The sequence below is a fragment of the Panthera pardus genome, unplaced genomic scaffold (assembly GCF_024362965.1).
Source record: "Panthera pardus isolate Hobbes unplaced genomic scaffold, ASM2436296v1 HiC_scaffold_18, whole genome shotgun sequence".
NCBI classification, from domain to species: Eukaryota; Metazoa; Chordata; class Mammalia; order Carnivora; family Felidae; genus Panthera; species Panthera pardus.
Window position 1 is genome coordinate 5,326,470 of NW_026526743.1, and position 21,786 is coordinate 5,348,255.

At 49.1% G+C, this 21,786-nt stretch overlaps 1 protein-coding gene across 2 annotated transcripts; it reads left to right on the forward strand.

Annotated features, from left to right (window-relative positions):
* The first annotated feature begins 465 nt into the window (after positions 1 to 465).
* Positions 466 to 15,146, forward strand: LOC109252969 (SIGLEC family-like protein 1). Of its 2 annotated transcripts, XM_019425474.2 has the most exons (7): positions 466 to 561; positions 670 to 817; positions 6,978 to 7,263; positions 7,612 to 7,893; positions 8,040 to 8,142; positions 12,920 to 13,058; positions 13,923 to 15,146. In XM_019425474.2, the coding sequence occupies exons 3-7, from the start codon at positions 7,242 to 7,244 to the stop codon at positions 14,061 to 14,063; spliced, it is 687 nt and encodes a 228-aa protein (XP_019281019.2). In that variant the 5' UTR covers positions 466 to 561; positions 670 to 817; positions 6,978 to 7,241; the 3' UTR covers positions 14,064 to 15,146. The 2 variants fall into 2 exon arrangements, with proteins under 2 accessions (XP_019281019.2, XP_019281021.2); XM_019425476.2 differs by lacking the exon at positions 670 to 817 and having other exon boundaries at positions 468 to 561.
* Positions 15,147 to 21,786: the final 6,640 nt, after the last annotated feature.

The window sequence follows — 21,786 nt, forward strand, 5'->3', positions numbered from 1 at the left end:
AAGAGAAGAGCTGGGTCTTCCTCACGTGTCTCGCTTTGTTCGTGATAGGGATCTTGCTTGCAGGAAGGGAAATGGGGCACAAGATGCCTTCTCATCGGCCCCGAGGGTCGAGCACATGGCATTTTGTTCCTTGGTCGATGGCTTTCAATTCACCGCCCATCACCTGCTTGCCCACAGTACTGGCTTGAGGAAGGAGTGTCTCTTAAAGGCTGATTAGGCCTGCAGTTCACAGGGCTGGTAGGGTTTTAGAACCTTCTGCTCAAGATAAACGAACTGCCGCTTGCTCCAGACTGCCTTAAGGCGTGGGAGACTCAAGGGTTCTACTGCATGGTCCCTCCCCGTCCCAGCAGCACCCACGTGCATCATTAGGCCCTGATTGGCTCCGGACGGATTCACGTGTGCTCAATGGCACGCCTGAGGGGCGGGACTTCGCGGGGCGGCTTCCCCACGTGACCTCTGGCTGGTCGGACGTTGGTGAGGCTGGGGACTCCCAGGCCGCCTACTGAACTTGTTATGAGTCAGCCTGATGCCTTAGCCTTCCTCTCCCTTCGTCCCTTCACGGTGAGTCATCCAGTAGTTGTACACATGCTTATTCCACGTATCAGTGGGTGGATCCGGCGGGTCGGGAGGCTTTAAATCAGCCAATCAGTTCGTTCCTTATGGGAACAGGAAGTTCCCGTAGATAGTGAGTCGGCCAATCGATCACGTGATGCACTCGGCCAAACTCGAGGAGGATGTTCAGTTGTCTGGAAAGTAGCCTAGCAGAGACCTGCTGAGGCGGGCCCTGGTTGGCGCTGTGGGAACCCAAGACAAAGGGGTAAGTCTGGAAAAGGAAATGATCATTTAGCGGGAGGGGAAAGAGGTTTCCTGTGGAGACAACCCGTGGCTGCACCAGGCCCTGGAGAAGGGAATGAGAAATTGGGAGAGATCGGAATTTTAAAGTCAGAAGGACCATTACACACTGGGCTATAACACCTTCTCATTTTATAGATGGGAGAAATGGGAGGGAAACCAGAAAGGGAACAGCACTTGCCTAAAACTTCCAGCGAGTAACCTGCAAAGCCCAGTGTGGAACCACCACAGAGCTCTCCTCAGTCTTCGACCTGAGGTTGTAAATAAATCACTATATTCAATTAGATTCTGAGAAGTAATTTATAAGTAGAATTTTTAATTTCAAAAATTAAAAAAAAAAATCTCACCGAAGAAAGAACTAGACAATGCAAATCTCCCCTTTCAGTAACTGAGCAAGCAGATGAAAAAATTAGTAAGGATATAGATACCATCAACCAAATTGACTTAAGTGACATTTATAGAATATTCCATCCAATAATAATAGAATACATATTCTAGTCAAGGGCTCATGGAACACTTAGACTATGTTCTGAGCTATAAAACAAGTCTCAACAAATGTAAATGAATTGAAGTCGTATAAAGTATGTTTTCTAACCACAGTGGAATTAACCTAGAAACAAATAGTTGGAAAATCATTACGATTTGTGCTTGTACATTTTTCTTCAGTGAATATTTATCGGACAAGAACCTTTCTAAGCTCTGTGGAGGACACAAAGATCTGTTTGATGTAGGGCTTTCTCTCAAGGATCTCACTCTTGGATAGTTCCCCTGGTAGGATATTTCATCAACTTCCCAACTAGACAAACAACCAAATGAAGAGGAAGCATGACAGTAGGCTGTGTGTGGTGAATGTAGCGGCTCCATCAGGCTGGCAGGGAACCAGAACCCTCATGCTGTTGTCAACAACATCCTCAGTCTGTGGTTTTGATCCTTATGGCTATCTCATGGTTGCCAGATGGCTGCTCCACCTCCAGCATCACATCCATATTCCAGGGAAAGAGAAGGAGGAGGAGGAGGAGCAAGAGGGGAAGGGGAAGGAGAAGAAAGCAACAAGCAGAAAGTGGTGTTAGTATCAGAAAAGCAGAACTCCCCAAAGTCTTCAGCATGGTTGATATTTTAAGAAAACAAGTCTCTTAAAGTATTTGCTTAATAATAAATCTAGCAGAGTCCAAGGTTTTTATTTTGCATCGTACATTTGGGAGAAGAGAAGAGTACAATCCTAACAGATAGGTATACAATTTAAGAAAACAGAGTTGTCAGTTATAATGTTATTGTTACCAGAGCAAGAAATTATCAAGTAAGACAACTGGTCAGAATTCCATTTTATTTGGATATCATTTTCATAAGACATGGAATAATTTCTAATGTCTTTAGAGTCTCATAAGACCACTTTGTTTAAATTGTTCTTCCAAGGGCGGATTTGTATCAACAGAGAACAGAACAAGTCAGTAACAGTCATGAATATTCATACAAAACTGTATATTGCAAAGGAGAACATAAATTATATTCTTATAAACATTCTCGGTTTTGTACAATATCAAATCAGATTCCTTGAGCCCTTTTATAACACAGAACAATATCTTTTGATTTATAGCTGCAGGGGAAGTGAACATCTTTTTCAATTCTTTCTGAGACTTGTTTCCTTTATTATGAAAACTTATTTTTTTAAAACCAGGCTCTGGAATTCTATTAGCTAGGATTATATGCAGAAAACAGTTCTTCAGAGCTCAATTGTGACAGTAAAGAAAATATGGTAAAGGCTGGATAGCCTTTTATTTGCTGTCGATATTTTAATAGCCTTTTTCTTGTACTTGGCCCACTGGCCACAGCTTTGTCATAGAGCCACCTTTGGATGTACAGGAGGCAGAAATATAGTTGTTGGGTTTTTTTTTTTTAACTGGGGAATTGATCACCTGAACAAATTTGAAATAAAGGGATACACAGGAGAGTGGTTATCAGGGAGGACAGTTCTCAGAGTTTGTCTGAGACGTTGCCATAAAAGAGATGGACATATAGGGGTGCTTAAGAGAGTCTGGGAAGGGAGACTTCTTTGTGGTTCTGGAGATCCTAGAAGGCTACTTGAAGGAGGTTAAATTTGACCTGGACTTAGAAATTCTGAGAGACAGGATTTGAATGTGGGCAGAAGGGAGAGTTGCAGAAGGATGCCATGAAAAGGGGAGTGGCCTGAGTAAATATACAGAGACAGGAATGTATGGACCATATGTGGAAAGATACTTTTCTCTTTGTCAGGCAAAGAATGGCAGAGCCTAGGGAAGGGAGCAGTGGAGATAGGCCAAGTGTGGGGCAAAATCATGGACAGCCTCAAATGCAAGGCAAAGGGGTTTGGAGTTTATCCTGTCAGCCATAGAAATGTCTTTTATTGCTCAAATACCTTTTTTTTAGTTTATTTATTATTTATTTTGAGAGAGAGAGAGAAAGAGAGTCGGGTGGAGGCAGAGAGAGAGGAAAAGAAAGAGAATCCCAAGCAGGCTCTGTGGTATTAGCGTAGAGCCCAATGTGGGGCTCCATCTCACGAACAATGAGATCATGACCTGAGCTGAAATCAAAATACTTAACCAACTAAGCCACCCTAGTGCCCCATTGTTCAAATACCTCTTAAATATATCCCGTCCTCTCCACCTCCATAGCCATGGTTCCAGCTCAGGATGCATTATCTTTCTCTTAAACTATTTCTTTCTCCTTGATGCAGATCCATAGTGATCTTTATGACACCCATGGTTCAAACCTGTTCCCCCATGGTTAAAAACTTTCTGTGGTTCCCATGATTTCCTAATCAACTTGGGAGAGAGGCCAAGCTTCTCAGCCTGGCATTTGAGGTCCTTCAAAGGGGGAGGACTCAGTGGTGACAGCTGGAGGGGAAAGAAGAAAGACATGGTATTTGGACTCTAGAGAGACTCATGGAGACACTGCTCTATCCTTGAAGCTCCTCAGCCTCTGTTTCCATGAGACTCCTGATTCTCTAGGCAAATGAAACCTAAGAGTGATTGAAGAGACAAAAACCCCTAGTGGGCTATGAATTTACCTCTACCTCCACCTCATGCCTCTTCCTGCTGACTCTCTCCTCATCCATTCCAAATCTTGCCCTCCACAACATACAGATCTGAGGCCAGAGTTAGCAGCAAACTAGGACCTGGCCCTCTCTTTTCCCTGAGACAGTGCTGATGGCATTGCCACTGTCATGGTTCAGTAAGTGGAATGAGAGGTAGGGTGGGAAGTGTCTGAGGAAGCCAAGAAAGGGTAGGGGTGAGGTGGGTATGGGTGGGGGGTGGAAGACAGGCAGGGCTGAAGTAAGGTGAAGAGGTTACACATAGAGAATTAAGTACTTTATAAATAATAAATAATAGACATCTTCCATGTGCATATTCTGTGACCCACTGTGGGTCCCATTTCATCTACCCAGTAACTCCATGAGGAATTATTGTCCTCATTTCACAGATGAGGAAGCAGGCTCTGGGAGATTCAGCAACTTGCCTAGAAATTTCTCTGTTGGAGTACCCAGGTGTTCTGACTCCTAGTGCCATTTTAGTGCCACACCACTCTAGAACTTTAATGATAATAAATGTATACACATCTTCTCTCTCAACACCATCATCTGTGTGGTGGGTGTCATTAAGTCACATCTTAGAGCAGAGAAATAGCATGGTGTTCCAGAACCAAGAGTGTCAGGATCCCTGGTGATGATGTTTTGGAGTACTGGACTTAACATGTGAAAAGCCAGTCCCAGGCCTGATGCTGTTACTCCTTTCCCTGTAACCTGGACCAATGCCCTTAGCCTCTCTGAGCCCCAGTTTCCCGATGTGTCTAAGGGACTATAATAAAATCATCATGAGGATGGCTTAAGCTGATTTCTATGAAGGTATTGAGAAATCTGTAAACACTTACACAAGTCAGTATTACTACCGTAATTTTATTTTCTTTTTTATTTTTATTTTTTTAAATTTTTTTTAACGTTTATTTATTTTTGAGACAGAGAGAGACAGAGCATGAACGGGGGAGGGTCAGAGAGAGGGAGACACAGAATCTGAAACAGGCTCCAGGCTCTGAGCTGTCAGCACAGTGCCCGACGCGGGGCTTGAACTCACAGACCGCGAGATCATGACCTGAGCTGAAGTCGGCCGCTTAACCGACTGAGCCACCTAGGCGCCCCTACTACCGTAATTTTAAGATGGCATTACTAGAAGTGGCCTCAAGAACCATGAAGTTCACCACCCATCCATTTTGTACAAGAGAGAGCTGTCATCTGGTAAACCAAGAAGGGAAGAGAATAATTGTTCACCTAAGAGCCAACAGCTGAGTTCCAATCTACAATGATTGTAAGGCACCATGTGCATCTGGTTAATGTATTTCATTCTAACAACATTGCAGCACTGGTAATGTTGTGCCTGTTTTTCTGATTGAGAAACCGAGATTCAGAAGTGGGGCTACATGGCCAACTTCACAAGATACAATTACTACCAACAATAAGAACAACAAAAAACCCAGAAGACTAAATTGGGGTGGTGCAGTTAGGGGTCCACAAAACCACCCTCAGGTTCAATGATTCACAAGAAAGACTCCCAGAACTCAGCAAAAACTGTTATATTTAGTTACGGTTTATTATAGCAAACAAATGGAGATTGAAATCAGCAAGGGAAAAGGCATGTAGGGCAGTATCTAGGAGAGACCAAGAATGAGCTTTCAGTTGTCTTTTCCCAGTAGAGTTGTGCATACAGTATTTACTTCTCTTGGCAGTAATGTTTGGCGATATGCGTAGTATTGCCAAGCAGAGAAACTCACCAAGCTTTAGTGTCCAGGGTTTTTATTGGGAGCCTGGTCCCACAGGCATGGGTGACCTTAGTCTCCAGCTACTTCAGAGGTCAAGCTGATACCACATGTGACCCAAGGTCCCCACCAAAAATCACACTGTTCACGTAGACTATCTGGCATGGTCCATTCCCCTAAGTAAATAGACACTGTTATCAGGTAAGACATCCCAAGGGCTTAGAGGTTACCTCCCTGGAGCTGGGCAAGGGCCAAACCTTTCTAGGGTAAGGTTAATCCTTTAATGTACACATAGGATATTGGAGGGCACTAGCGTCAGTTTTTCAACTTGAATCTCTCTCCTACGGGATTACGTTCTGTGTTTTGGTGGAAGTCAAGAAGGTACCAGTGGAAGAAGTATAATCTTCTGAATATTTGAACTTCCCAAGGAATCCCCAAGCAATTCTGTGCCTGTGGCCTACTGGCTTAATAAAAATATCATGTCCCCCATAGCTATAAATCAACTCAGTGCTACCATAGATGATAACACCAAAGGCACATTCCACACTATTTGGAATCTTGAAGCACAAGAGTGTACCCTGCTGATCCATAATGTACTTAAAAGGGACATCATGACACACTTATTCTGTACAGATATAGAACACAAGATTTCTTCCTGTGGGAGGATATTGAACTCTCCATATCAGGTGATGTTCAGTCTCATGCAGTGGGTAGTTTGTAAAGGAAGAACTCCGAGAAGACATTTTGGTAATTGTGTGGTTTTTACCTCACAGGGCACTGGGCTTTTTAAACCTTAGGTATTTCATTTTTACAACAATAATACAATGACATAGGTATAATTGGTAACTTATGTTTCCAAGTAGAAATGGCAAAGAGAAAGGAAGTGACTTAGCCAACAACATCCAGCAGATAAGAGGTGGAGGTGGGAAATGATCACAGATCTGCTGGGAAGGGGCAGAGCTTGAGGGGAGAGTTGGATTGGAAAGGAAGACAGCATAGGAGCTGGCCCTAGGAGGTCTGGATGGGGGGACAGGTAAGGAATCATAGGCAATGTAGATCCTCAGAAAATGCACTCACCCTCAGTCTTCAGAGTGCAGTGTCCAGGTTCAAGCTCTTCCTCCTTCAGCAAGTCTCCTCCATTTGCTCACCTACAAAGTGCAGAGAAGGGAAATATACTTGTGAAAATCCAACAATCCCGGGTTCCATGAGGTTATTGGGGTGGAGGGGAGGAGTACCAAGTAAGCTAATGGGTGAGAAACCACTTTGTAACTTGGAAATAGTGTGCATCAGTTAAATGTCCATGAGGATCCCTTGTTTCAGTCCCAGTCTGTCTTTCCCTTCAGACCAGACCCAGAAACCAGAGCTCCACGACCTAGAGATTCTTGTGGCTGGAGATCCTGTGACCTTGACCTGTACCATCAAAGGCACCTGTGCAGAGAAACCAAAGCCCTTTTCCTTTCCTGGAATTGGCCCACTCTGTCCTCCAACACAGACGGCTCCAGCAACTCCTCCTCCTGGTGCCGCACTTCACCCCAAAGCCTCAGGATTATGGCACCACTCTCCGATGTTATTTGAACTTCTCCCTAGCTAAGTTGACCAGAAGTAGCATGGTCATGTTCCAGGCGGTCTGTAAGTGCTGGTGGGCAAAGGAAGACGCAGAGTCTGAGAGAACTGGTGGGCTCAAGAGAAATTCCTGAGTCCTGGGGTGGGGCTGGGTGGGAGGAGTCTGGGAAGCTGTCACATCTTCTCAGGGCTTCTATGGCTGGAAGGCCAGAGGTAAGAGCTGAGCCAGAGTCAGAGATAGATGAGGAAAGAGGATGTAGGGTAACTGGTCTGTGAAGTCCTACTCCTCTGGGCTTCCAGAAAGTCTTTCCAAAGCTCCTTGAGAATCATGAATAAGGAAAAGGCTGGGTCCTGAAGGACGTAGAAAAGGGAAGTCAGGATACCTTGCTGATTGCTGACCTTCCCTTCCCATAGCACCCACTAGGCTGCTCTATTCATCTTGCTCCTTGGAGAAGACTCTACAGTGCAACTGTTCCTTCCATGGGATCCCTACACCCTCTGTGCAGTGGTTGATGGAAGGTGTTCCTGTGGATGTGAACAGCACAGACAACATCTTCCAGGTGACTTCCACCATAATTGGCCCCTGGACCAACAGCACCATCAGCCTCATAGGGGAGCCAGAAATAGTCGTGAGTCTCCGCTGTGAGGGGAAGAACCAGTATGGAACCCATACTTCAAGCATCTTCCTCCTACCAGGTAAGTACACAGGGGACTACTGACTGAGCTAGAATGACAGCACCTGGGGACCAAGATGAGGATGGGCACAGGGCCAGAGGGAAGAGGAGTAGCTCAGACTTCACAGCCTTAGAAGAAAAAACACTCTCACTTCCCTCTGATTCCAGATAAACGTTCAGTTTACAGTGTGTTCATGAAGGGGCTGATCCAGGGCCTTGTGTATGGATCCATTGCATCGGCACTGTTCTTCTTCTTCCTTGTCCTCCTTGCGTGAGTATCAGACTGAAATTCATCATCAAGCCTTTTCCAACACCTACTACATTTATTTATGTCCCTTATTCCCTTCCATTCTTCTCCAGTATTTGCCTTAAGGCTATAAATTTCCCTCTAAGCACAACTGTAGCTGCATCTCACAAATTTTAATATAAAGTATTTTAGTATCACTTGGTTAAAATATTTCTAATTTCCATTACGATTTTTTGACCCATGGGTTTTTTCCTCAGGCACAACAGCATTCTCTAATAATTCTCTTTTCTTTATTTCTACCTTAAATCCAGTAAGTGGAAAGAATATACTATGCGTGATTTCAATTCTTTATTTTCTTTGTGGCACAATTTTTGTGTAGTTTTTATAAATATTCCACATAGGCTTAAAAAATGTATATTCTATATTTGTTGAAGGAAGTGTTCCATTGATATATAGCCTTTAAATCAGGTTTACTGATCGTGTTTACATCTTCTCTAGTTGTACTGTGACCTCTACTCGGTGCCCTTCTCTGCACGTCACCTCCCATCCCTGCCCCTTTCTCTCACCTGGCTGAAATTTAGTCATTATTTAGGGCTCAGCTCACAGCGCTCCCATCATGCACTCCAGGAAACTTTCCCTGACACCTGGACTGGGTGCATTTTCAAGCCCCCCCCCCCCCAGCCAACTGGGCTTTCATATATTGTCAGTGCTAATGGTTCTACTCTATTGTGACTAAGTGTGGATATCTTTTTTTTGTTTGTTTGTTTGTTGTTGTGTACATCTGGCCTTTTTCATCTGTGATTTGGTGTATTTTATCAATTCTGGAAATTTTTCAGCCACTGTTGCATGCATTACTGCATCCACCCTTTCCTTTCACTGTGGGCTTCTCATTTAATATTTCTCAGACTTTTTTTTTCTATGTTTTACCTCTTGCCCTGTGTCCTGTATTTTCCAGGGACGTAGACAAGTGAACAAGCGCTAGGTTAGAGGTCCATACAAGGGGGATACCAAGAGGACCCCACTGCTTCAGAATCTCCATCTTTGTAGGGGAGGGTAGCATCCATACCGCCTAGAAATCTTCCCACCCACCCTTGGGGAGCTTTCCCCAACAGACAACTCTGTCAGCATCACAGATGTTTTCTTTCTTTCCTCAACTCTCTTATCTCCTCCCCCTCACTCTCAGCAATAAGTTTTACCTACTTCATAGGAAAAAAAAGCAACTCCCCAACACCTACAGTTATTGCCACTGGCACTGGTGATTTACTCCTTGCCTTTTTCAGAGAAAGAGGCATCCCTCTTCCTGTCCAAGGTTAGCCTCACCTCCTTTGCCTGGGAATCCATCTCCTCCACACTCCATTAATCATCCCTTCTGTCTCTTAAATTTTCAATCATTCTTTCTTTACTGGCTCTTTCTCTGAAAGATATAAACATGCCCAAATCTCTCCTGCATCAGCCCCACAAACTCCTCCTATGTACCATCCAATTTTTTTGAGAGAGAATAGCTTATACCCGCTGCCTGATTCTCCTCACTCTTACATTCTTCAATCCCTTGCTGTCTGCTCTCCAGCATCAAGCCACTGAAATGGCACTGTCTGAGGCAGCCAGTTATCCTTGCTCTCAAAATTATTCTCAGGATCCAATGGCAGATGTTCTATATCTTTCTTGTTCACTTTAGGTGGCGTTTATGATTCTGGTTGGGGTGGGGGTAAGGCCCTCCTACACATGGGGTTGTTTTTTTTTTTCACAGCGAAGAAGTATGGGGAGGCTGTCTGCTGAAAATGACGTGGGTGGGGGCAGGGGTGGGGGGAAGGGATCAGGAAGAATGGTAATGGTGGTGAGGTGGTTGGAATGGCCACTGAAGAGAATGAATGGGATCCACACAAGAGCAAGGAAAACAATTGGTGACCAGCAACAGAGGCCCAGTGGTGACTGCAGGTTGCTCATTGTTAGCAGCACCAAGCATCATTGCTATGTCATGTTTCCTCCCAGCAGCTGTCATTGGAAGAAAAGGGGTGAATGGCAGCATTGATCTGGGTTCGGGTCTTCACAGGCAGGGTGCCATGGAAGGGTGACAGGATGGGAGACCAAAGAGACTGTGGAAGCTGGAGGGAGAGGGCACTCAAGTGGACAGCTGTTGTACCCGGTGGGCCGGGCGATAAGGAAGAGAAACCAGGAGGGCCTTCACAGGCATAGAGTGTGGCGTCTTGGATCTGAAGCCTCCATCTGTGAGATCAAAAAACAGAAACACAAGACTAGATAAGAGCCCAAGAAAGCTGAACAGAACAGGGGATTCTGGGTGGCTCAGTCAGTTGTCTGACTCTTGGTTTCGGCTCAGGTCATGATCTCATGGTTCATGAGACTGAGCCCCACATTGGACTCTGCTGCCAGCGTGGAGCTTGCTTGGGATTCTCTCTCTTCCCCCTCCCAACTTTCTGCCCCTCCCCTGCTCACGTGCACGTTTCTACTCTCTCTCAAAATAAATAAACTTAAAAAGAAAGCTGAAAAGAACAGAACTAGGCAGAGCATGGGGTTATTATGGTTTAAACTGTCATAGGTGGAAAAGTTTCGACAGATGATGCATATGGGATAATGGTTTAAGGAGATAAGTCACATTAGTCAGGACTCTTCCAGTTGTGAGTGACGAGAGCTGAATTCAGCAAGCTCAAGGAACGAGGAACAGTTATTTGTTGCTATATCACAGTCCCCTAAACTTAGCGACCTTAAACAATGGGGTCCCACCTGAATGATTCTTCAGCTTCCATGGTATCCACAGAGGTCACTTGGTATTTATCTAGCGGCTGGGCTGACTGGGCTGGAAAGTCCAAGGTGCCTTCATTCATGTGCCTGACATTTTTCTGGGGACAGCCAGAAGGCTGGGCTCATCTGGGCCCCTCTCACTTTCCATGGAGTATCAGGGCCTCTTTTATCATGGTCTCTTCCAAGGCAGAAGTCACCAGCCCTCTTTAAGGCTATGCCTGGAATTAACAGAGTGTCACTTCCATCATATCCTCTTTGAGCAAGTCATAACCTAGCCAAGATTCAAGGGGAAGAGAAAACTTGAGACCCCATTTCTCCATGGGAAGAGTGCCAGAAACTTGCAGCCATCTGTAATCTACAGGAACATATTGACCATCTGTTAAGTCGAAGACTTCAACAGCAGAGATTCATTTTCTCATGGTTCTGGAGGCTGAAAGTCCAAGATCAAAGTGCCAGCAGGATTGGTTTCTCCTGAGACTCTTCTCCTTGGCTTGCAGATGGCCACCCTCTTGCCTCTTCACCTGGTCATCCCTGTGTGCAAGCACACCCCTGTCTGTCCCTCTTACAAGGACACCAGTCATATTGGATTATGGGGGCCTCATAATTGAAATTGGGTGCCTCAATTTAACTTACACCTCATTGAAGGCCCTATCCAAATACAGCCCTATCAATTAGGGCCCATCCATATGAGCTCATTTTACCTCAGTTACCTTTTTTTCTTTTAATTTTTTTATGTTTATTTATTTATTTTGAGACAGAGAGCAAGCAGGGGAGGAGCAGAGAGAGAGGAGGGAGAGAGAGAATCCCAAGCAGGCTCCGCACTGTCAGCACAGAGCCTGATGTGGGGCTCAGTCTCACAAACCATGAGATTATGACCTGAGCCAAAATCAAGAGTTAGATGCTTAACCAACTGAGCCACCCAGGCACCCCACACATGACGTTATTAAGACTTGTCTGCTGTCTCCGTGTCTTTGTTCTGCTTCCTTCTGTGTTCACTTGACCTCTGGAGGCTCTTTCCTTCCACCTAGTGGCGAGATGGCCAAAGCAGCCCCATGATTATATTCTCTGATCTCAGCAACTCTAGCTGAAATAGAACTTGTCTTCCTCTTGGTGATACATCAATCCCAGAGAAGACTCTGATTGTCCCTGCTTGAGTCACAGGCCCATCCTCAACTAATGGCCTGTCCAGGTGGATAAAGTACTTTGGTGGGCCAGTCCTAAATCTGTGTATTGTGCTGTTCCAGTCCCATGGAAACCATAATTAAAGCTCTTACACATGCTTCCCCCTCATTCCTTCCCCTTCCTGACTGACCCCAGTGCTTCCCCGTGTGGCCTTGTGTGGCACAGGGTGCCCCCTCTCAGAAACTTTGAATAACAAAGTGTCTTCAATGGCAGTCATCCCTCAGTTTGTTGGCTTCACCATACCTGAATACAAACAAAATCCCACGTGCATGCCCATTCCTTGGGAAGAGCCAGACTGGGCACAGCAGGGGAACCAGTGAGCAGGGTGGTTGCCATTGCCAGGGCAAGAAAGGAAGGGACCAGTCGTGTAATCAATGGTACGTCTTAACAACAGAGCACTATGCAGCTGTAAAAAAGACGAAGGAAGCTCTCTGTGTACTAATATGCACACATATGCCAAAAATACTAAGAGGAAAGGTGCAAAAATTTGTCTAGGAAAAAAAATCGTATACATATTGAGACATTAGAGGGCTGGAAGAGAAGCTGAGGAGAGGCACAGCTGTGGAGGGCCACTGAGCGGGAGGGCTGGGACTTTGTGCTGGGAGTGCTGGGGAGCCATGGGAGGGCCGGGAGCAGGGGAGTTGCAAGCCATCTCTGGGGCATGAGGCCAAGAAAGAGGCTAGGAAGAGGATCCAGCTCAAGAGAATAGGGATTTGTATCTGCATTTGATGAGGGGAGTGCAGTGCTGGTCACAGAACCAGCAAATGGAGGGAAAATTGGTCTTCTGACCCCCAGCCCAGGGAACGGGGAGGGGGTGGGGGGAGACTAAGCACAGTATTAACCACAAGGCTTGTTGCCCTAGAATGAAGATTCTTAAATGGTGGGAGGACAGTCACATTCCCAAGGTCAGAGAGTCCCCAATTATCCAGAAGCCAGAGCTGCCGGAGGAGCCAGAAACAGCCGTGGAGTCTGAAGCCAAAACTCCTGGGCCTCAATTGGAGGTAAGTCCCTGGGCTCGGCAGGGCCACCAGCCAGGCTGCTGCACAGCTGACGCCAGCTGATCTCCACAAGCTGCCGGAACTCACCCACTGCCTAGCAGCACCACTGGGGAACACTGGTTACAAACTAGGATTCCCAGGGGTCCCTGGACCTGCGAACCCAAGCCCCCAGGGTCAGAGCCCAGAGGGCGGCAATCTCTCCTGCGCATTGCGAGTCGTGGCCATTGGCAGGGCTGGGTCTGAACAGAGTGTCTGTCTAGTTCCTCAAGCCAAGTCTGTGCCATGGATGGTGAGGACCCTGAGGGGCTCCAGGCCCAGCCCCTGCCCCACCTGGGGAGGCAGCCTTGGCCACAAGTGGCTGCTGCCCTGCCGGGAGAGAACAGTCAGTACCAGAGAGTGGGGCCTTCTCAGTCTGCTCGGAGCTGCCATAACAGAGTACCACAGACTGGGGAGCTTAAACCACAGAAGTTTATCTTCACAGTGCCAGAGGCCAGAAGACCAAGATCAAAGTGTCCGCAGGGCTGGCTCCTTCGGAGGCCTCTCTCCCTGACTTATAGACGGCCACCTTCTCCCTGCGTCCTCACGTGGCCTTCCCTGTGTGCATCTGTGTCCTAATCTCCTCTTTGTATGAGGACATCAGTCATAATGGATTAGGGCCCACCCTAATGGCCTCATGTTAACTTAATCATCTCTTTAAAGGCCCTGTCTCCAAATGCAGTCGCTTTGTGCTGGGGATTGGGGCTTCAACATATGAATTTGGCGGTGGGCGGGCACAATTCAGCTATTTGTATCCTCTATTGATGGGGACCCAGAAAGGGGAAGGGCTTGGCCAGGGCAGGGGAACACCAGGACCTGGTTTTCTCACAGTCTAGGGCTCCCGAGAGGACAGACCATGGACAGACAGACTCCCAGACGGATCAAGACACACGCATGGATCGAAAATGTGGAGACCGACCGGCCCAGCCAGACCTCACAGACCTACACGGCAGGAGCAGCGACTTTGTCTGAGAATCTAAGACCGGAGACCACCGCTAGGAGCTCACTCATTCCCTGGGCAGACATCCCCCAAAAGACTCCTAGGTGCTGGGCCTCTTGGTCAGCCCCCACCAGGGACACACCTGCTTCCTGCCCTTGAGTGACACGGTCTGGGCCGGCAGGCGGACGTGCAGGAGCACGGAGGATGGACAGAGGAGCCTGGGGGGAGGCAGCGCTAGGAAATGGGCTAATGCTGTGGCAGAGGCCACACGGGCACTGTGACCCAGAGTGACAGTCACCCTCCTGAGGCCTCGGGCGCTACCAAGCAAATCCGCCCTCGGCGTTCTGCAGAGAGAAACAGGGAGCTGTGGGAGGGAAGCGCCCGAAACACTAAAGAAGCCCCAGAGGCCTCTCTGCAGGGACACTGGGGATCATGAAGCCCGTCCTCCACACCCCCACATTTCAAACGGGGAAACCGAGCCTCAGAGTGCCTCAGGCCACACAGCAACGCTGTGCACTGCTCAGGACCCCTCCATCCCAGGACTTTTGATCCCTGGAGCAGCTCTCCCCATCCCTGGCCATTTTCTCCTGCACTAAGATTCTAGTGCACAGGTTGCAAAATCAAAAGCCCACATTGGCCCCGCAGGTAACAAAATGGGTGCCGTTGGCCTGGTGGGGACCTGGTCCATCTTGAGAGCAGGCTCCCCACCTGAAGGGGGTGCCAGCAACAGCGAACTCAGCTCCAACTCTTACCTCCCGGCAGGAATGAGATCTGAACTGCTGGGTCTTCTGGTTTTTGTTTTAATCTATCTGTCATCTACCTCTGTCTGTCTGTCTATCTATCTGTCTATCTATATCTATCCATCCTCTATCTATCTATCTCTGTATTTTCAGAAGAATCCAGACACCTAGATTCTAGTGTGAAATTTCTGGATTCACACACGTTAGTAACAGTGTTTAAAAAGCACCATGGGTCCTGGGGCGCCTGCGTGGCTCAGTCATTTAGGCATCCAACTCGATTTTGGCTCAGGTCGTGCTCTCATGGTTCGTCAGGCTCTGTGCTGACAGTATTGGGATTCTCTCTCTCCCTCTCTGTCCTTTCCCACTCGTACACTCTCTCTCTCTCTCAAAATAAATAAACTTAAAAAAAAGGCAGCATAGATCCATGTAAAGCCCCGTGTGAACCTATCACTTGCAAGTCTGATCAGAAGCATAGACCTGGAGGAGACACCTTTTCTCTAAACACACCTCCTGCCAAAAGGAGGTGTGGTCATTCAGAATGCCAGGGCCCTTGCCCAGTGGAAACAGTCCCCAGACCTTGGGAAGGGGCTTGGGTCTGGAAGAATGAGGAAGAATTATTTGGGTGGAGAAGGACGTTCCAGGAATTCGTCCACTCGTCTGCCACAAATGACTGCAGTGGCCCCGTGTGCCAGGCCCTGGGCTGGGGACACAGATGAGTGAGGTCCAGGTGCTGCGCAGCCAGGGCTGCGTAGGGGGAGCATCTGGAAGGGGAGGGGCAGGGGCCAGCCCTGGGAAGAGAGCGTGTGGCCCCAGCTGGGAGCCGGAGCATTGCCCTCACGCTGGGCAGATGTGCTGGGGGCAGGGGAGCCACAGAAGGGAAGTTAGGAGGCAGGAGCCCTAGCGCTCCCGCAAGGGGGCGACGACAGGGAGAAAGGAGCCGGGCAAAACGCCACCGGCTGGGCCCGAGGAGTCCCCCAGCCCGCTCTCCAGAGAAGCTAGAGGGACTGATGCTTGGAGGGCCCACAAGGCAAGTTCAACTTCAGCGGCCAGCGGGTTAAGGACTCCCAGACACGGTGATACCTAGTTCAGGAAAAACGGACTGTCCCCGTGGGGGAGTGGCAGGGTGGCGGGGGCGGGAGCCCGCAGCAGCTCCACAAACAAAGATGAGGTTGGAAAACGCATCCCCGGCCAAGGAGCGGCTGCAGGGCCGACCTCTTTCTCCAGAGTCCCTGGCTCCCCATCCATCTCACACGCCCTCCCCCAGCCCGGTTCCAGGCTCAGTTAACCCCTGGTGTGCCCGCACCGTGCTGCGCTTGGAGGATGGAGGACAGGGCTGCCACTGTCCCTGCCTCTCCAGCGGAGGGATCCCTCGAGGTCACTGCAGCAGGGCCGAGAGAGCATGGAGCTTCGGGATCAGCCGCCGCGCGCGGGGACTGGGCTACCTGTGCCGGGACCCCAGCGCTGCCCTATCCCCAGCTTCATCTGCGGAATGGGACCATAACCTCCTGCGTCGCTGTGAGGGGGGAACGTGTTCCCGGCTACCTGGCACCGCGTGACGTTGAGGGCCCCGGCTGGCAGCTCTCGTCGGTTTGAGCTCTTTGCTCCAGGTCCTGTTCTAAGCCCATCAACATCCTCGCATTTGTATCCACCAGAGTCCAACCCAGGAAACAACCAGTAGCCGATCCACATGAAGAGATTTATTGTGGGGCGCCTGGGTGGCTCCGTTGGTTAAGCGCTCGACTTCGGCTCAGGTCACGATCTCGCAGTTGGTGGGTTCGAGCCCCGCATCGGGCTCTGTGCCCGGACCCTGCTTCGGATTCTGGGTCTCCCTCTCTCTGTCCCTCCCCCACTCACACTCTGTCTCTGTCTCTCTCTCTCTCTGGCTCTCTGGCTCTCAAAAATAAACAAACATTGAGAAAAAGAGGGATGTATTGCAAGGAATTGGCTTATGTGGCTGTGGGGCTGGCTCGGCACGCCTGACATCCGGAGGGCAGGCCGTCAGGAGGCTCTCAGGCTCCTGAAGCTATTGTCCCCCAGCCGAATTTCGTCTCCTGGGAATCCAATCTGCTCTGAAGACCTTTCAAATGATTGAATCAAGCCCACCCAGATTATTGAGAATTATCTCGACTGATTAAAGATGTCAGTCACACCCATGAAATACCTTTCGGGCAACACTAGGTGGAGGTTTGACTGATGGGGACCTCTGGCCCTAGACAAATTCACACGTAAAACTGACCCCACCGTTTGATCCCCACCCGAGTGCTGGGAGGTGGATGCTATTATTATTTCCATGCTGTAGGGAGGGACGAGACTCAGAGAGGTTAAGGAGCCTGCCTGATGAGCACAGATAGAGAGACGTGGGAGCCAGTGCTCCGACACCCCCTACCCGCCCTGCCTGGGGCAGTGAGTATCTTCAACTGATATTAATAACACCCAGCACATTTCCAGGGACATGACAGTGGCAGTTACAAAGTGGGTGATCGTACCTGACCTTTCGTGGGGAGGAAGCTGGTGAAGAGGGTAAGGAGTTATTCTTTTTTTTTTTTTTTCCTTTGAGAAAGAGAGAATCCCAAGCAGGCTCTACATTGTCAGCACAGAGCCCAATGCAGGGCGCGAACCCATAAACTGAGAGGTCATGACCTGAGCTGAAACCAAGAGTTGGATACTTAGCCAACTGAGCCACTCAGGAGCCCCAGGGGTTATTTATTCTTTTAAAAAATGTATAGAGGGGCTCCTGGGTGGCTCAGTCGGTTAAGCATCCACGATTTCGGCTCAGGTCATGATCGCATGGTTCGTAAGTTCGAGCCCCACATCAGGCTCTCTGCTGTCAGCACAGAGCCTGCTTGGGATCCTCTGTCTCCCTCTCTCTCTGCCCCTCCCCCGCTCATGCTCTTTCTCAAAATAAATTTAAAAACTTTCGACAAGTGTATTGAGAGCCTGCTATGTGTAAGGGACTGGGGACGTGGTGCTGAATGAGACAGAGATGGTCCCTTGGGGGCTCCCTTGGGGAGCTTAGAGCCTGGTAAGGGAGAAAGACTGGGCAAGGTAAGCAGACTAGAATGAGTAAGCAGGATGCATGACAGGTAAAGGGAGATAGGGAAAACAGGGGGTGTCCCTGCTTGGCCAAGGGTGGCCGTGGAAGGCCTCTCAGAGGAGGTGAAGATCTTGGAAGAAGGGAATCCAGGCAGAGAACAGAGGTGAGCAAAGGCCTGGGGGCTGAGTGCCTGGTGTGTCTGCAGAGAGGAAAACGCCAATGCAAGAATTCTCCAGAAGGGGGGGTGCCTGGGTGGCTCAGTGTGGTTAAGCATCCCACTCTTGATTTCAGCTCAGGTCATAATCTCATGAATCATGAGTTCGAGCCCCACATCGGGCTCTGTGCTGACAGCGTGGAGCCTACTTGGGATCCTTTCTCTCCCTCTCTCTCTGCCGCCCCCCCCCCCTTGTGCTCTCTCTCTCTCTCTCTCTCTCAAAATAAACTTAAAAAAAAATCTCCAGAAGGATGCTGCAGTTCCCTCAGGACCCAACCAAGAGCCCCTTGCGAACCCACAAACACAAGGCGTGGGCCCCTTCCAAGACCACACACTTTTATTTTAACTTCCAACTTTGGGCTTTAATGAATTACTCATTTTCAAAGAGGTTTTGTGGGAGCAAGTTACAAAGGGGAACAGAACGAAAAAGCAAGACCCTGGCCTCATCCCAGTCCCAAGAGACAACCCGTTGCCCCCGGTGCCTGTGTTTCCCCCCACCGCTGAGAAGCAGCGCTGTGGCCCCCAGGGGCCACCAGACAGGAACCAAGGAAGGCTGCTAGCAGGCAGGGAAGACAGCATTCTCTGGCCACCCACCCTCCGGCGTTCAGCCTGTGCCTCTCTCTGGCCAAACCCGCCTTGAGGTCAAAGGGCAGGGGAGCTTGCTGATGTGGTCAGTAGAGGTCAGCCTCCCAGGCATGGACCAGGGGCGTGGAGGATAGAGGGGACGCGTAGTGTGAGGCCGAGTAATGGCCCCCAAAGATACCAGATCCTAATCCCTGGAACCCATGGACGCTACTCTACGAAGGAAAAATGGTCTTTTCAGATGTGAAGGATCCTGAGGGGATTATCCTGGATGATCTAAGTGGGCCCTAAATACAATCACAGGTACCCTTACGTGAGGGGCGGAGCTGGGAGCCACAACGCCACAAGCCAAGGAACGTGCAGGTGGCGACCAGAAGCTGACGGAGGCAGGGGACAGATTCTCCCCCACCCAGCCCCAGAAGCCTCCGGAGGGAGTATGGCCCTGTCGACATCTTGATTTTGGCCCCAGGGGGGACATCAGTGTCGGACTGCTGGTCTCCAAAACCGGGAGGGAACAGCGTGTGTGGTTTTAAGCTTCCATGTTTTTGGCAATTTGTTCCAGCAGCCCTAGGGAGCCCTGGCGGGTGGGGAAGGCATGGAGCAATTATTCTTACCCTCAGTGTTTTGGATGACACAACTAAGGCACAGAAACTGTAAAGTAAGTGGTCCGACTGAGCATTTTCTTTTCTAATTTGAACAGGGAAAATTTAATATAAGGAGTTATTAACTATAACAGGTAATAATCTCTAAAGGGGTAAAGGAATATTGTGGGACTCAGGGAGGAAGCCGGAGGAAGGAATGAGCCTGGAAAGGGCCCTCCCCGCCAAGGCTGGAGTTGAGCCCACGCTGCAAGAGATGTGGGTGTGGACCCTTGGACTGCGGGGAAGTTGGCTGGCTTGCCCAGACCGGAGCTGGTCCACAGATACTGAGTAAGCAGAGAACACCCCACCCAAGGGCCAGCGGGTGAAGCTGGGAAGCCAGCTTCTAGGACACACTGGGAAGCCATCAACTGGGACAGCACTGAAACTTGATGAGACGCCATCGCCGTGGGCACCCCCGAAACCTGATGGAGGTGAGCTCCACTGAATGCACGCCACACGTGTCACTGGTGACCACGTGGTAAGAGCAAGAAGAAGCCCAAGGAAAAATCAGAACAAGGCAGAAGCCCTGTTCCTCCTGCAGTGTCCCTCAGTTTCCCTCTACTGACAAAGCTTAGCAACCTGCTTACTGCAAAGGGGGAATGTTTAAAGGTTCCAGCTCTATTTTTGCAGAACAGGTAATAAAGGATGGCTTTGGAGCATAGAGGCAATAGCCAAGTAGTATGATTATCCATTCATTCTGTCAGGTCTGGGAGGAGTGGGATATTCTTTTTACGTGATTGGCAGATTTCCGTGTGTGTGTGTGTGTGTGTGTGTGTGTAAAGTGCTTGTTCAAGTCTTTTTGCCAATTTTTTAAAATGTTTATTCATTTTGAGAGAGAGAAGGGGAGGGGCAGAGAGACGGAGAGAAAGAATCCCAAGCAGGGTCCGTGCCACCAGCACAGAGCCCGACGGGGGGCTCAACTCAAGACCTGTGAGATCATGACCTGAGCAGAAATCAAGAGTCAGACGCTTAACTGACTGAGTCACCCAGGAGCCCCGTTCCTGCCAATTTTAAAAAATGAGTTGTCTCTTGTTGATTTGTAGTGGCTCTTTATATATTCTGGCTACCAGTTCATTGTCAGATACACATATGACAAAGATCTTCAGCCGTGTCTAAGGCTTTGGGAAATTTTGTTGCCTCTCTGTGTCTCTGTTTCCTCATCTGTGAAATAAAGACAAGACACACCTCATAAGGATGTCGTGAGGCTTCAAGGAGATAATGTCGAAAAAGTGCTCAGAAAGATGCCCGCATGTGATAAGTACTCGTGTTGTCATCAGGCCTGGCATCAGCCAATCCAGGAAGAGGGAGCTCCTTGGATGGTCCTGAATTCAAGGGGAGCAATAAATGGTCTTTTGCCAGGGTCGACAATGATTTTGTACAGAGGTGCCCTGGGACAATGGCCCTCCAAAAAGAAAGTTCTGCGGTGGCTAATTGCCATGGTGTAAATACTCCCTTCGTAAAGCCACTTTGAAACTAACCTGGTTTAGGGGCGCCTGGGTGGCTCGGTCGGTTAAACGTCCGACTTCAGCTCAGGTCACGATCTCGCGGTCGGTGAGTTTGAGCCCCGCGTCGGGCTCTGGGCTGATGGCTCGGAGCCTGGAGCCTGTTTCCGATTCTGTGTCTCCCTCTCTCTCTGCCCCTCCCCCGTTCATGCTGTGTCTCTCTCTATCTCAAAAATAAAAATTAAAAAAAAATGTTAAAAAAAGAAACTAACCTGGTTTCATATCCGGCTTGCAGGAGCAGACAACAAGACCCTCCCTAGCCAAGATATGCTGGGGGGGGCGGGGGCGGCGGAGAGGAGTGACTGAGATAAACAAGGGAACACGTGAAATAAAAGAATCGTAAGAGCTACAGAGACAACAAGGGAGCTGTGGTGTTAGGAGGGGGATTACTTTGGCTTCTCAAATGTGACATCTGATAAGAAACAGGCTAGTGCCAACCTGGTGGGAAGAGCATTTCAGCAGAGGGAACAGCCCATGCAAAGTCCTGAGGCCACAGCAAGTTGGCTTGAGGAACAGAATGAGGGCCGCGGCAGCCGGAGCTGAAGTGAATGTTTGAGGCCGGCAGCGGCATCAGTGTGCTGGCCTGTGTGCTTAGTGGTTTTTGATCTGAAGGTGGAGACAAAGGTAGACCAGGGCACGGCTGTGGTCAGAGCAGTGCTGGGGTGGGGGGTGGGGGGTGGCAGCTCTAACTGGGGAGAGTACTGAGGACAGGGACAGGGAGGAGGGGACAGAGTAGAAACCCGTTTTAAAGGCAAAACCGGAGGCTCTTGCAGAAAGACTGGATGTGGGGGCAGGAAGGGACGATAGATGTGCTTGTGAAGTAAAACAGCCCCTGTGGGGTGACTTAGAAACTCCTGACTCCAAATGTCACAGACTGGGAGGCTGAGACTTCCCTTGCTTCAGAGGCCTGTGGCGGAGGGGTGGGGGGAGGGCGGATGGGGACAAGCAAGCCTCTCCTGGTGGGCCCAGGGAGAGAGGACCCGAGAGGGAGGACAGTACCTAGGAAGTGAGTATATGGTGGGACCAGGAGGAAAGAACTAAT

Excerpts from the sequence above, each read along its gene's own strand:
- LOC109252969 (XM_019425474.2), top strand. The coding sequence starts at position 7,242 with ATGGTCATGTTCCAGGCGGTCT. Across the intron at positions 7,264-7,611 it reads GGTCATGTTCCAGGCGGTCT|CACCCACTAGGCTGCTCTAT; the intron begins GTAAGTGCTGGT and ends CCCTTCCCATAG. Across the intron at positions 8,143-12,919 it reads TTCTTCCTTGTCCTCCTTGC|AATGAAGATTCTTAAATGGT; the intron begins GTGAGTATCAGA and ends TTGTTGCCCTAG.